Source organism: Gadus macrocephalus, chromosome 18 (genome assembly GCF_031168955.1).
Source record: "Gadus macrocephalus chromosome 18, ASM3116895v1".
Classification (NCBI taxonomy): domain Eukaryota; kingdom Metazoa; phylum Chordata; class Actinopteri; order Gadiformes; family Gadidae; genus Gadus; species Gadus macrocephalus.
In genome coordinates, this window is record NC_082399.1 from 20,472,231 (window position 1) to 20,487,704 (window position 15,474).

At 40.0% G+C, this 15,474-nt stretch overlaps 1 protein-coding gene, 1 long non-coding RNA gene and 5 other non-coding genes across 8 annotated transcripts; all 7 read left to right on the top strand.

Annotated features, from left to right (window-relative positions):
* The first annotated feature begins 96 nt into the window (after positions 1-96).
* On the top strand, positions 97-1,102 carry LOC132447041 (uncharacterized). The gene is made up of 3 exons (XR_009523020.1): positions 97-344; positions 434-679; positions 769-1,102. It is a non-coding gene; the product is annotated as an uncharacterized LOC132447041 (long non-coding RNA).
* A 2,474-nt stretch (positions 1,103-3,576) lies between these two features.
* On the top strand, positions 3,577-3,649 carry trnam-cau (transfer RNA methionine (anticodon CAU)). Its single transcript has one exon. It is a non-coding gene; the product is annotated as a tRNA-Met (tRNA).
* A 1,076-nt stretch (positions 3,650-4,725) lies between these two features.
* On the top strand, positions 4,726-4,798 carry trnam-cau (transfer RNA methionine (anticodon CAU)). The gene has a single exon. It is a non-coding gene; the product is annotated as a tRNA-Met (tRNA).
* A 2,199-nt stretch (positions 4,799-6,997) lies between these two features.
* LOC132446791 (uncharacterized) lies at positions 6,998-8,955 on the top strand. 2 transcript variants are annotated; one of them, XM_060037250.1, is made up of 6 exons: positions 6,998-7,075; positions 7,159-7,245; positions 7,362-7,448; positions 7,610-7,687; positions 7,799-7,942; positions 8,061-8,955. In XM_060037250.1, exons 2-6 carry the CDS (start codon positions 7,177-7,179, stop codon positions 8,577-8,579), a joined length of 897 nt encoding a protein of 298 aa, XP_059893233.1. In that variant the 5' UTR covers positions 6,998-7,075; positions 7,159-7,176; the 3' UTR covers positions 8,580-8,955. The 2 variants fall into 2 exon arrangements, with proteins under 2 accessions (XP_059893233.1, XP_059893234.1); XM_060037251.1 differs by having other exon boundaries at positions 7,373-7,448; positions 7,799-7,966; positions 8,061-8,946.
* Positions 8,956-10,478: 1,523 nt separating this feature from the next.
* trnam-cau (transfer RNA methionine (anticodon CAU)) lies at positions 10,479-10,551 on the top strand. The gene has a single exon. It is a non-coding gene; the product is annotated as a tRNA-Met (tRNA).
* Positions 10,552-11,639: 1,088 nt separating this feature from the next.
* On the top strand, positions 11,640-11,712 carry trnam-cau (transfer RNA methionine (anticodon CAU)). The gene has a single exon. It is a non-coding gene; the product is annotated as a tRNA-Met (tRNA).
* Positions 11,713-12,800: 1,088 nt separating this feature from the next.
* trnam-cau (transfer RNA methionine (anticodon CAU)) lies at positions 12,801-12,873 on the top strand. The gene has a single exon. It is a non-coding gene; the product is annotated as a tRNA-Met (tRNA).
* The last annotated feature ends 2,601 nt before the right edge of the window (positions 12,874-15,474 follow it).

Consider the following 15,474-nt stretch of genomic DNA (forward strand, 5'->3'; position numbering starts at 1 on the left):
AAAGTTCTATGTTTACTTACTTAAACATATGGATATAATATTTTACAATTTAAAATGCATATCTGATTTTAATCGCTCTGTTAATTCTAGGACTCGGTTGGACCTGAAAATGTTGAGGGCTTTCAAGCAGTCCAGGACTTGACTGTTTTTTTATTTAAATTAAAAGAACACAGTCTTGCCCTGTCAAGGGAGGAGGCTGAGGAAATAATTTCCCTGTGGAATTATTTGTCAGACTTTGACAAGTGTCGCACAGTGTACCCCCCACGTCACCAGGATACACTCGCACATGGCAGATTCAGGACGTCAAAAAAGGCTGTTGCGCCTGGTGTGGAGAGTACAAAGCGGTACGTATGTTTTTCTGAGCAAGCTTGACCATGCTGCATGCTATAACATCATGTCTTGTACTACACTAATGCAACCAATACCTTTGCAGATGCTTTGCAGGAGGGAGAAGCCCAGCACAGTGGCCAGACTGCAATCGGGTTTGTGAGGCACTCTTCGTCCAACTTTGTGAGGAGTACCGTGGATCGAGGCGGATTGATGGGGTCCGCCACGAGCGCTGGAGTCTGGTCATGAAAGCATACCTCCACATCCGTCAGGTTGTTTTAAACAACGCCACGGTGATGGAGAAGACCTCACTTCAGCTCCCGGTCGTGAACACGGCAACACTCTCGAGTTGGTGAGTTAACAAAGTATTAACATAGTAGCTGTGTTTTCTGTGTAGGTATATCTTGCTTTGGTATACAAAAAACACTTTTATATTTGTAGGTACTGCAAACGGGAAAGAGGACAGGAGAAGAGGATTCTCGAGCAAGGGATCTGTCCGCCTCAGACAAAAACTGTGAGCCCCGAGAGCCTGCCTCCTGCAGTTCAGAGGAAAGGCAAACCGTGTATGCCTCAAAGCATCGCGGCATATTCCCACGTGTTTGTTCTGCCACCTAACACTGCAGGGACGGCAACACTGCAGGGACGGAAGATCAGAAGAGTGAACCCTCCTTCTGATCTTCTGAGGCCACCATTCCTCGCAGCCCTCGAGCCTCAAATCCAGCCCCCCACACCTGTGTTTCCCACACCTCCATTCATCCCACCTCTCCTGCCTCAACCCCTCTGGTCTGTGCCTCAACCTCACCTGCCTGCCTTACAGCCTGCAGGAGCATCTGTGGTACATGTGCCATACTTACCCTATACCACCACCCACCATCGAAAGAAAAAAAGAGAGGAGGAGGAGAAGACTGGTTTTAAGAAGAGGAAATACTCAAGGAGTAGTGCCACCATTTTCTGCCGTCAGTGTCAGAGGGAGCGGGACCCTGCCACTCACAATCAGTACTTTGGGAACTGGTACTGCCACGCCACAGCAACCATGACCCTGGCTGAGTGGAGGGCTGCACTTGAAGCCAAGGGTTATGGGAGGAAGAAGGGAGCTCCACCTTAAATTGGCAGTGTATCGGGCACAAAAAGTTTTTAATGTTTTTTAATGTTGTTTTTAAGTTTTAATTTAAGTTTTTAGTTGTGACTTTTTGTGCAATAACGTTTTACTGTGAGTGTGACACAATCTTAATTTAATTTCCCTCTTAATGCTTTAATAAAACACAATATGACAAAATACAAATGTTGTTTATTCAAATACAATATACCACTGGAGAGCTTGAAGTTACAAAAAATCAAATCAAGTTATATACCCTTTATCATAATGCCAGCCTACTTAATCACAATGGTTAGCTTATACATTTTACATGACTTCCTATTAATTGTCAATGCTTTTGATTTAGTTTAATTTAAATGCAGAGCGCAAAATGCGTTCATATGACCATGCATAACAAACAAAGCACAACAGACAGTATTAATTATTATTGCTTGGACAGCATTTATAATGAACCTGATCACTTAGACACTGTTTTACAGTGATATTAACATCTCTATAATCACTGTTAACATGGCCTCTTAATGCTTTAATAAAACGGGCACTAAACACACCGGTGTAGGAGATCGTAATGAAATTAAGACGGAGACTTGATTGCCGGTGAAAATACCACGAGAATGATTTATTTCCCCAAACACAGAACCACGCACAGCCAGAGGTGCGTTCCTTAAGTCATGCGTCGCACCACCCAGGTGGGTCTCACGCCCCCTTCCCTTAAAGGGGGCACGCACCATCCATCATACACATAGTGAATTACGATACCGCTACACCGGCATGGTTTAGTTTCATTGGTGAACACAGCGACGACCGGCAAAGATATATATTTGATACAACATTATTATTCGTTTGCATAAGGATCTGGACATGTTTCTGACAATATGAATGTACAGTAGTCATGTTATGATCATAACAAATTAGGATCTACCAGGATTCGATACGATGAAAATCAGCATGTTTTTTGGTATATGATGGTACTTTACCTAGACAAACACGCAGCTTTCTTGGCGCAGTAGGCAGCGCGTCAGTCTCATAATTTGAAGGTCGTGAGTTCGAGCCTCACACGGGGCATAGTGTTTTAGAAACTAACGAGTATCATGCATTGTAAAAATGTTTGTAAAAAAATCGGATACCAGTGCCCGGTTGAAAGAAACTTCATTTCCAGGCTGTCTTAATATACTGAAGGTAAGACTTGTGAGAATCTTGTGGCTTCTGAGAAGAAATGACTTGACAGCCATAAAACATGGTATTCTTAATTGAGTACAACAGTAGTTGGATTTATCATATCGATTTAACAAAATATGTGTTACGTGGATTTTTATTATACTTAATATCAATCTTTGCACAAAAATTGCTCTAAGCCTGAGTCTTGCTGTTCGCTGGTTCCCTCGTTGGTGCAGTAGGCAGCACTTCATTCTCATATTCTAAAGGTCGTAAATTCGAGCCTCACACGGGGCACAGAGTTTTAGAAACTATCCAGTATCATGCATTGTGCCAATGTTTGTAAAAGAAATCGGGTATCAGTGCCATGTGTAAAGATTCTTGATTTCCAGGTTATCTTAATATTCTGAAGGTATTACTCATGAGAATCTTGTGGCTTCTGAGAAGAAATGACTTGACAGCCATAACACATGGCATTCTTCATTGAGTTCAACAGTAGTTAAATTTTTCATATTGATTTATCATAATATGTGTAACATGGATTTTTATTATACTTGATATCAATCTTAGCACAAAAAATGCTGTAAGCCTGACTCTTGCTGTTCAATGGTTCCCTTGTTGGTGCAGTAGGCAGCACTTCATTCTCATGATCTGAAGGTCGTGAGTTCGAGCCTCACTTGGGGCACAGAATTTAAGAAACTAAATTGTATCATGCATTGTAAAAATGTTTGTAAAAAAAATCGGATACCAGTGCCCGGTTTAAAGATTCTTGATTTCCAGGCTATCTTAATATTCCGAAGCTATTAATTATGAGAATCTTGTTGCTTCTGGGAAGAAATGACTTGAAAGCCATAAAACATGGCATTCCTAATTGTGTACAACAGTAGTTCAATTTGTCATATTGATTTGACATTATATGTGTAACATGGATTTCTATTATACATTAAATCGATCTAAGCGCAAAAATTGGTATGAGCCTGAATTGGCATGTTATGGCTGCCTCGTTGGCGCAGTAGGCAGCGCGTCAGTCTCATAATCTGAAGGTCGTGAGTTCGAGCCTCACACGGGGCATAGTATTTTAGAAACTAACGAGTATCATGCATTGTAAAAAAATCGGATACCAGTGCCCGGTTGAAAGAAACTTCATTTCCAGGCTGTCTTAATATACTGAAGGTAAGACTTGTGAGAATCTTGTGGCTTCTGAGAAGAAATGACTTGACAGCAATAAAACATGGTATTCTTAATTGAGTACAACAGTAGTTGGATTTATCATATCGATTTAACAAAATATGTGTTACGTGGATTTTTATTATACTTAATATCAATCTTTGCACAAAAATTGCTCTAAGCCTGAGTCTTGCTGTTCGCTGGTTCCCTCGTTGGTGCAGTAGGCAGCACTTCATTCTCATATTCTGAAGGTCGTAAATTCGAGCCTCACACGGGGCACAGAGTTTTAGAAACTATCCAGTATCATGCATTGTGCCAATGTTTGTAAACGAAATCGGGTATCAGTGCCATGTGTAAAGATTCTTGATTTCCAGGTTATCTTAATATTCTGAAGGTATTACTCATGAGAATCTTGTGGCTTCTGAGAAGAAATGACTTGACAGCCATAACACATGGCATTCTTCATTGAGTTCAACAGTAGTTAAATTTTTCATATTGATTTATCATAATATGTGTAACATGGATTTTTATTATACTTGATATCAATCTTAGCACAAAAAATGCTGTAAGCCTGACTCTTGCTGTTCAATGGTTCCCTTGTTGGTGCAGTAGGCAGCACTTCATTCTCATGATCTGAAGGTCGTGAGTTCGAGCCTCACTTGGGGCGCAGAGTTTAAGAAACTAAATTGTATCATGCATTGTAAAAATGTTTGTAAAAAAAATCGGATACCAGTGCCCGGTTTAAAGATTCTTGATTTCCAGGCTATCTTAATATTCCGAAGCTATTACTTATGAGAATCTTGTTGCTTCTGGGAAGAAATGACTTGACAGCCATAAAACATGGCATTCCTAATTGTGTACAACAGTAGTTCAATTTGTCATATTGATTTGACATTATATGTGTAACATGGATTTCTATTATACATTAAATCGATCTAAGCGCAAAAATTGGTATGAGCCTGAATTGGCATGTTATGGCTGCCTCGTTGGCGCAGTAGGCAGCGCGTCAGTCTCATAATCTGAAGGTCGTGAGTTCGAGCCTCACACGGGGCATAGTATTTTAGAAACTAACGAGTATCATGCATTGTAAAAAAATCGGATACCAGTGCCCGGTTGAAAGAAACTTCATTTCCAGGCTGTCTTAATATACTGAAGGTAAGACTTGTGAGAATCTTGTGGCTTCTGAGAAGAAATGACTTGACAGCAATAAAACATGGTATTCTTAATTGAGTACAACAGTAGTTGGATTTATCATATCGATTTAACAAAATATGTGTTACGTGGATTTTTATTATACTTAATATCAATCTTTGCACAAAAATTGCTCTAAGCCTGAGTCTTGCTGTTCGCTGGTTCCCTCGTTGGTGCAGTAGGCAGCACTTCATTCTCATATTCTGAAGGTCGTAAATTCGAGCCTCACACGGGGCACAGAGTTTTAGAAACTATCCAGTATCATGCATTGTGCCAATGTTTGTAAACGAAATCGGGTATCAGTGCCATGTGTAAAGATTCTTGATTTCCAGGTTATCTTAATATTCTGAAGGTATTACTCATGAGAATCTTGTGGCTTCTGAGAAGAAATGACTTGACAGCCATAACACATGGCATTCTTCATTGAGTTCAACAGTAGTTAAATTTTTCATATTGATTTATCATAATATGTGTAACATGGATTTTTATTATACTTGATATCAATCTTAGCACAAAAAATGCTGTAAGCCTGACTCTTGCTGTTCAATGGTTCCCTTGTTGGTGCAGTAGGCAGCACTTCATTCTCATGATCTGAAGGTCGTGAGTTCGAGCCTCACTTGGGGCGCAGAGTTTAAGAAACTAAATTGTATCATGCATTGTAAAAATGTTTGTAAAAAAAATCGGATACCAGTGCCCGGTTTAAAGATTCTTGATTTCCAGGCTATCTTAATATTCCGAAGCTATTACTTATGAGAATCTTGTTGCTTCTGGGAAGAAATGACTTGACAGCCATAAAACATGGCATTCCTAATTGTGTACAACAGTAGTTCAATTTGTCATATTGATTTGACATTATATGTGTAACATGGATTTCTATTATACATTAAATCGATCTAAGCGCAAAAATTGGTATGAGCCTGAATTGGCATGTTATGGCTGCCTCGTTGGCGCTACCTAAATCCGATCCGTCTGCTTTCTAGATTCAGGATCGTCCAACCAAATCATCGGAATTCCAATATCTTTTCACCAGAATGACCAATCACACGTTCCACTGTCCATTTCTCTCCATTTCTCTTCCATATCTTTTCACCAGAATGACCAATCACACGTTCCCCTGTCCATTTCTCTCCCTGCGCTAAGCCAATCACGGACAGGCTAGCGACGCTCCGAATGCGGAATGGATTTAAACTGTAGAACAACACACACGTTTTCAGCATTCCTGAAAACGACTATGTAAGGTACGGTTTTGAATTACATTAAAACACATTTGACACATTTAACACATCCAATCGCGGAAATGATCCACCTTATAAATTCGGACAGGTCATGCTCTGGAAAAGGTAGCGGTATTAACGGTAGTAATTACGCTCTTCTGAAAACTAGTCTGCAATGTAACTGTTTGTAATTTACATTACAACAAATGCTTTACATTTAAGAACCAATAAATCGCGGAAATGATCGACGTTATAAATTCGTTCTACTGAATATTGGTATTACTTTATCCAAAAGTCTGACCGTGCGGATTGTCTTACCTTGTCCGGACATGTCACTAATTTTCCTTGTCATTTCACTGACTTTGGTTAATTTACTAGCATGTTAGCATCGGTTTAACTTTACTCACTTGGGTCAACTTCTTGTTAACTTATTGCATGTCAGCCTCAGTAGGAACTAGTAGTACGATTACGGTGAACGACCATTTTAATTCACCTGTACGGTAAACAACCATTTTAAATTACATGGGGATATCCTAGGGATTATTTTGTATGTATCATATGATTCATGAAGTGTAAAGGTAGGTAAAGGTAACTGTCCCATACCAAATATGATGAGTCCTAGTTTGTACACACACACACACACACACACACACACACACACACACACACACACACACACACACACACACACACACACACACACACACACACACACACACACACACACACACACACACACACACACACACACACACATATGTATATATATGTATAGCATATGTCTTTGACAATGTATGGTAACTTGGCCATTCTTCCCCTTGTCTTCAGATGTCTACTAAGAAGCATCGAGCCACGGGGTCCTGTTCCCTGTGCAGGGAACAGGCCATCTCCGAAACAGGCCAAGTGGCACAACCTCTACCAGAAGGTAAACTTTGCCCCAACAGTAAACCAAAACTCCAAAGTGAACCGATTGTGTCTAAGTAAATCATTCATTTCAATTAATTACAGATTGAGTAGTGTCCCACGATGCTGCGTGGGCAGACCTCTATCTTAAGGGTAGCGCAGACATGTACCTGTGGCTTTCACCCCCAGCAGGTAATATTGAGAGCCTGGTGAAATAAATGCATTTTGTAGGCTTACGACTTGTGATGTGGACAAAATCCCATTAGTATTAATGCGTGTTTAATGGTTTTATTGTTTCTGTCTGTCAGTCTGTGAGAAGCCCTGCAGCTACCTCTGCCTCCACCTCTGCTGCGCCTGCACGGAGCCCTGGGAGGCCTGCATTGACGCTGGCGATGGTGAATATTTCCATCACATTAAATACCATGTCATTCACCTGGTTAGCCATGATCAACTCATCTCAGATCTGTGTGTTTACATAACTTTCATGCGTATCACTGGTGTGTATAATGCCATTTTTAACACCATTTTATTAAGACTATTCTTGGTTGATTTTCAGTTTGAGAAAGCCCGGTTCGGTGGGACTTTGTCTGCTGCAGCCAAGCCGAATGTCAATCTGACTAGGAGTCCTGTTGAGGTAATTGATGTACCTATAGCTGTGCCTGATGCCTTAGAACACAGCCATACAGCCAACACTATCCTTGTTTTGTAATTGTACTTCATCGGCTCCGTTTCCCCCTCTTCCCAGCGTCCCTCCAGCCCTGCCACTGTCCCGTCTGGGAGAAGCACTCCATCCGCTACCCCACCTCGAGTGACGCCCCCTTCCAGTCCCAGCTTCTACAGGCCTGTCTCCCCTTTCTCTCTGCCTCCATCCAGCCCTGTCATGTCGGCGGTGAGGACCAGCTCTTCTCCTCTTGTTAGTGCAACTGTAATAACCTCTATACAGGTCTTACATACTGTAGCGTGTAGCGGATAGATGATTTATGATTTTTTTCATTTTCTTTATGTAGGTTGTATCAGATATGAGCCCTGCTCCTCCTGGTCCCCTCCCTGCTCCTCCTGGTCCCCTCCCTGCTCCTCCTGGTCCCCTCCCTGCTCCTCCTGGTCCCCTCCCTGCTCCTCCAGGTCTCCTCCCTGCTCCTCCTGGTCCCCTCCCTGCTCCTCCTGGTCTCCTCCCTGCTCCTCCTGGTCTCCTCCCTGCTCCTCCTGGTCCCCTCCCTGCTCCTCCTGGTCTCCTCCCTGCTCCTCCTGGTCCCCTCCCTGCTCCTCCTGGTCTCCTCCCTGCTCCTCCTGGTCCCCTCCCTGCTCCTCCTCTTGCTGCTCCAGATCAGTTCTGGCTGCAGGTGGAAATGAGGAAGACCATTCCCCAGCAGGACCAGCGCTGGATTGCGTCCACGCTGTGGAGGAACCAGCGGCTGCGCCCGGACGTCCAGCTCTGGTATGAGCCACCGGTTCCTGCCCTCATCTACAACCAGGTCCCGTCACCAGACCGCTTTTTTATGCACCCTGCCCCTCCTCCGAGTCCCTGACCAAGGAGCAGTGGTTGGCGGAGGGGAGGAAATAAGATCACCAGTGTTGTATACTATCTATGTTATATGTTAAAATAAACATGTTTATATATTAACAAATGTTTTAAGAATTATTTGCTGGTCATCTTATTCGAATCATTAGCCAGATCCACTCCACAAGAGGAAGCACCATACTACTATTGCAATATAATATGCACACAAAATGATTTATAGTTGAAATACTTGTAGGTTGAAGATGGAGGCTAAATTGAGCCCACAGGTCACAATACAAATAATAACTAAACAAGTAGCTTGCTAAAGAGTGCACAGGTGTGCTGTGAATAGCTGTATGGCTACAACAATAGTGGAATAGAAAGTAACATAGTAATTAGAATATTCCCATTAAAATAAGTGCATATGTGTGTCAATGGAGGGCAAGGGTAATTATATTTGAGAGATCTTGAGTACATCCATGAATGAACCAAACATTTTTTTTGTCACTGGTGGGACTTGAACCGCCGACCTTCTGTTCCAAGGCTGAAGAATTGCAAACAAAACTCCACATTCTCAGGTTTTTATTTGTTTTTTATGTCATGAAATGTTTTTTTTGTAATTTATGTCCTAAATTTCTCTCATTCCCTTCCCTTTCCCCTTTTTCTCTCTTTTTCTCCCTTTTTCCTCTCTTTTTCCTCTCTTTTTCCTTCCTTTTCTTCTCCCCCCCTTCTCCCCCCTTTCCTTCCTTCTTCCCCCCCCTTAAAAGACTATTGTTCCCCAGCTTTGGCGCAGTAGGCAGCGCGTCAGTCTCATAATCTGAAGGTCGTGAGTTCGAGCCTCACACGGGGCATAGTGTTTTAGAAACTAACGAGTATCATGCATTGTAAAAAAATCGGATACCAGTGCCCGGTTGAAAGAAACTTCATTTCCAGGCTGTCTTAATATACTGAAGGTAAGACTTGTGAGAATCTTGTGGCTTCTGAGAAGAAATGACTTGACAGCCATAAAACATGGTATTCTTAATTGAGTACAACAGTAGTTGGATTTATCATATTGATTTAACAAAATATGTGTTACGTGGATTTTTATTATACTTAATATCAATCTTTGCACAAAAATTGCTCTAAGCCTGAGTCTTGCTGTTCGCTGGTTCCCTCGTTGGTGCAGTAGGCAGCACTTCGTTCTCATATTCTGAAGGTCGTAAATTCGAGCCTCACACGGGGCACAGAGTTTTAGAAACTATCAAGTATCATGCATTGTGCCAATGTTTGTAAAAGAAATCGGGTATCAGTGCCATGTGTAAAGATTCTTGATTTCCAGGTTATCTTAATATTCTGAAGGTATTACTCATGAGAATCTTGTGGCTTCTGAGAAGAAATGACTTGACAGCCATAACACATGGCATTCTTCATTGAGTTCAACAGTAGTTAAATTTTTCATATTGATTCATCATAATATGTGTAACATGGATTTTTATTATACTTGATATCAATCTTAGCACAAAAAATGCTGTAAGCCTGATTCTTGCTGTTCAATGGTTCCCTTGTTGGTGCAGTAGGCAGCACTTCATTCTCATGATCTGCAGGTCGTGAGTTCGAGCCTCACTTGGGGCACAGAGTTTAAGAAACTAAATTGTATCATGCATTGTAAAAATATTTGTAAAAAAAATCGGATACCAGTGCCCGGTTTAAAGATTCTTGATTTCCAGGCTATCTTAATATTCCGAAGCTATTACTTATGAGAATCTTGTTGCTTCTGGGAAGAAATGACTTGACAGCCACAAAACATGGCATTCCTAATTGTGTACAACAGTAGTTCAATTTGTCATATTGATTTAACATTATACGTGTAACATGGATTTCTATTATACATTAAATCGATCTAAGCGCAAAAATTGGTATGAGCCTGAATAGTTATGTTATTGCTGCCTCGTTGGCGCAGTAGGCAGCGCGTCAGTCTCATAATCTGAAGGTCGTGAGTTCGAGCCTCACACGGGGCATAGTGTTTTAGAAACTAACGAGTATCATGCATTGTAAAAATGTTTGTAAAAAAATCGGATACCAGTGCCCGGTTGAAAGAAACTTCATTTCCAGGCTGTCTTAATATACTGAAGGTAAGACTTGTGAGAATCTTGTGGCTTCTGAGAAGAAATGACTTGACAGCCATAAAACATGGTATTCTTAATTGAGTACAACAGTAGTTGGATTTATCATATCGATTTAACAAAATATGTGTTACGTGGATTTTTATTATACTTAATATCAATCTTTGCACAAAAATTGCTCTAAGCCTGAGTCTTGCTGTTCGCTGGTTCCCTCGTTGGTGCAGTAGGCAGCACTTCATTCTCATATTCTGAAGGTCGTAAATTCGAGCCTCACACGGGGCACAGAGTTTTAGAAACTATCAAGTATCATGCATTGTGCCAATGTTTGTAAAAGAAATCGGGTATCAGTGCCATGTGTAAAGATTCTTGATTTCCAGGTTATCTTAATATTCTGAAGGTATTACTCATGAGAATCTTGTGGCTTCTGAGAAGAAATGACTTGACAGCCATAACACATGGCATTCTTCATTGAGTTCAACAGTAGTTAAATTTTTCATATTGATTTATCATAATATGTGTAACATGGATTTTTATTATACTTGATATCAATCTTAGCACAAAAAATGCTGTAAGCCTGATTCTTGCTGTTCAATGGTTCCCTTGTTGGTGCAGTAGGCAGCACTTCATTCTCATGATCTGAAGGTCGTGAGTTCGAGCCTCACTTGGGGCACAGAGTTTAAGAAACTAAATTGTATCATGCATTGTAAAAATGTTTGTAAAAAAAATCGGATACCAGTGCCCGGTTTAAAGATTCTTGATTTCCAGGCTATCTTAATATTCCGAAGCTATTACTTATGAGAATCTTGTTGCTTCTGGGAAGAAATGACTTGACAGCCACAAAACATGGCATTCCTAATTGTGTACAACAGTAGTTCAATTTGTCATATTGATTTAACATTATATGTGTAACATGGATTTCTATTATACATCAAATCGATCTAAGCGCAAAAATTGGTATGAGCCTGAATAGTTGTGTTATTGCTGCCTCGTTGGCGCAGTAGGCAGCGCGTCAGTCTCATAATCTGAAGGTCGTGAGTTCGAGCCTCACACGGGGCATAGTGTTTTAGAAACTAACGAGTATCATGCATTGTAAAAATGTTTGTAAAAAAATCGGATACCAGTGCCCGGTTGAAAGAAACTTCATTTCCAGGCTGTCTTAATATACTGAAGGTAAGACTTGTGAGAATCTTGTGGCTTCTGAGAAGAAATGACTTGACAGCCATAAAACATGGTATTCTTAATTGAGTACAACAGTAGTTGGATTTATCATATTGATTTAACAAAATATGTGTTACGTGGATTTTTATTATACTTAATATCAATCTTTGCACAAAAATTGCTCTAAGCCTGAGTCTTGCTGTTCGCTGGTTCCCTCGTTGGTGCAGTAGGCAGCACTTCGTTCTCATATTCTGAAGGTCGTAAATTCGAGCCTCACACGGGGCACAGAGTTTTAGAAACTATCAAGTATCATGCATTGTGCCAATGTTTGTAAAAGAAATCGGGTATCAGTGCCATGTGTAAAGATTCTTGATTTCCAGGTTATCTTAATATTCTGAAGGTATTACTCATGAGAATCTTGTGGCTTCTGAGAAGAAATGACTTGACAGCCATAACACATGGCATTCTTCATTGAGTTCAACAGTAGTTAAATTTTTCATATTGATTTATCATAATATGTGTAACATGGATTTTTATTATACTTGATATCAATCTTAGCACAAAAAATGCTGTAAGCCTGATTCTTGCTGTTCAATGGTTCCCTTGTTGGTGCAGTAGGCAGCACTTCATTCTCATGATCTGAAGGTCGTGAGTTCGAGCCTCACTTGGGGCACAGAGTTTAAGAAACTAAATTGTATCATGCATTGTAATAATGTTTGTAAAAAAAATCGGATACCAGTGCCCGGTTTAAAGATTCTTGATTTCCAGGCTATCTTAATATTCCGAAGCTATTACTTATGAGAATCTTGTTGCTTCTGGGAAGAAATGACTTGACAGCCACAAAACATGGCATTCCTAATTGTGTACAACAGTAGTTCAATTTGTCATATTGATTTAACATTATATGTGTAACATGGATTTCTATTATACATTAAATTGATCTAAGCGCAAAAATTGGTATGAGCCTGAATAGTTATGTTATTGCTGCCTCGTTGGCGCAGTAGGCAGCGCGTCAGTCTCATAATCTGAAGGTCGTGAGTTCGAGCCTCACACGGGGCATAGTATTTTAGAAACTAACGAGTATCATGCATTGTAAAAATGTTTGTAAAAAAATCGGATACCAGTGCCCGGTTGAAAGAAACTTCATTTCCAGGCTGTCTTAATATACTGAAGGTAAGACTTGTGAGAATCTTGTGGCTTCTGAGAAGAAATGACTTGACAGCCATAAAACATGGTATTCTTAATTGAGTACAACAGTAGTTGGATTTATCATATTGATTTAACAAAATATGTGTTACGTGGATTTTTATTATACTTAATATCAATCTTTGCACAAAAATTGCTCTAAGCCTGAGTCTTGCTGTTCGCTGGTTCCCTCGTTGGTGCAGTAGGCAGCACTTCATTCTCATATTCTGAAGGTCGTAAATTCGAGCCTCACACGGGGCACAGAGTTTTAGAAACTATCCAGTATCATGCATTGTGCCAATGTTTGTAAAAGAAATCGGGTATCAGTGCCATGTGTAAAGATTCTTGATTTCCAGGTTATCTTAATATTCTGAAGGTATTACTCATGAGAATCTTGTGGCTTCTGAGAAGAAATGACTTGACAGCCATAACACATGGCATTCTTCATTGAGTTCAACAGTAGTTAAATTTTTCATATTGATTTAACATTATATGTGTAACATGGATTTCTATTATACATTAAATCGATCTAAGCGCAAAAATTGGTATGAGCCTGAATAGTTATGTTATTGCTGCCTCGTTGGCGCTGTAGGCAGCGCGTCAGTCTCATAATCTGAAGGTCGTGAGTTCGAGCCTCACACGGGGCATAGTATTTTAGAAACTAACGAGTATCATGCATTGTAAAAATGTTTGTAAAAAAATCGGATACCAGTGCCCGGTTGAAAGAAACTTCATTTCCAGGCTGTCTTAATATACTGAAGGTAAGACTTGTGAGAATCTTGTGGCTTCTGAGAAGAAATGACTTGACAGCCATAAAACATGGTATTCTTAATTGAGTACAACAGTAGTTGGATTTATCATATTGATTTAACAAAATATGTGTTACGTGGATTTTTATTATACTTAATATCAATCTTTGCACAAAAATTGCTCTAAGCCTGAGTCTTGCTGTTCGCTGGTTCCCTCGTTGGTGCAGTAGGCAGCACTTCATTCTCATATTCTGAAGGTCGTAAATTCGAGCCTCACACGGGGCACAGAGTTTTAGAAACTATCCAGTATCATGCATTGTGCCAATGTTTGTAAAAGAAATCGGGTATCAGTGCCATGTGTAAAGATTCTTGATTTCCAGGTTATCTTAATATTCTGAAGGTATTACTCATGAGAATCTTGTGGCTTCTGAGAAGAAATGACTTGACAGCCATAACACATGGCATTCTTCATTGAGTTCAACAGTAGTTAAATTTTTCATATTGATTTAACATTATATGTGTAACATGGATTTCTATTATACATTAAATCGATCTAAGCGCAAAAATTGGTATGAGCCTGAATAGTTATGTTATTGCTGCCTCGTTGGCGCTGTAGGCAGCGCGTCAGTCTCATAATCTGAAGGTCGTGAGTTCGAGCCTCACACGGGGCATAGTATTTTAGAAACTAACGAGTATCATGCATTGTAAAAATGTTTGTAAAAAAATCGGATACCAGTGCCCGGTTGAAAGAAACTTCATTTCCAGGCTGTCTTAATATACTGAAGGTAAGACTTGTGAGAATCTTGTGGCTTCTGAGAAGAAATGACTTGACAGCCATAAAACATGGTATTCTTAATTGAGTACAACAGTAGTTGGATTTATCATATTGATTTAACAAAATATGTGTTACGTGGAATTTTATTATACTTAATATCAATCTTTGCACAAAAATTGCTCTAAGCCTGAGTCTTGCTGTTCGCTGGTTCCCTCGTTGGTGCAGTAGGCAGCACTTCATTCTCATATTCTGAAGGTCGTAAATTCGAGCCTCACACGGGGCACAGAGTTTTAGAAACTATCCAGTATCATGCATTGTGCCAATGTTTGTAAAAGAAATCGGGTATCAGTGCCATGTGTAAAGATTCTTGATTTCCAGGTTATCTTAATATTCTGAAGGTATTACTCATGAGAATCTTGTGGCTTCTGAGAAGAAATGACTTGACAGCCATAACACATGGCATTCTTCATTGAGTTCAACAGTAGTTAAATTTTTCATATTGATTTATCATAATATGTGTAACATGGATTTTTATTATACTTGATATCAATCTTAGCACAAAAAATGCTGTAAGCCTGATTCTTGCTGTTCAATGGTTCCCTTGTTGGTGCAGTAGGCAGCACTTCATTCTCATGATCTGAAGGTCGTGAGTTCGAGCCTCACTTGGGGCACAGAGTTTAAGAAACTAAATTGTATCATGCATTGTAAAAATGTTTGTAAAAAAAATCGGATACCAGTGCCCGGTTTAAAGATTCTTGATTTCCAGGCTATCTTAATATTCCGAAGCTATTACTTATGAGAATCTTGTTGCTTCTGGGAAGAAATGACTTGACAGCCACAAAACATGGCATTCCTAATTGTGTACAACAGTAGTTCAATTTGTCATATTGATTTAACATTATATGTGTAACATGGATTTCTATTATACATTAAATCGATCTAAGCGCAAAA

Bases quoted from the DNA above. Each gene is read 5' to 3' on its own strand.
- LOC132446791 (XM_060037250.1), top strand. From the start codon at position 7,177: ATGCTGCGTGGGCAGACCTCTATCTTAAGGGTAGCGCAGACATGTACC. The intron at 7,449-7,609 runs GTGAATATTTCC...GTTGATTTTCAG, and splicing joins CTGCATTGACGCTGGCGATG to TTTGAGAAAGCCCGGTTCGG. The intron at 7,688-7,798 runs GTAATTGATGTA...CCCTCTTCCCAG, and splicing joins TGACTAGGAGTCCTGTTGAG to CGTCCCTCCAGCCCTGCCAC.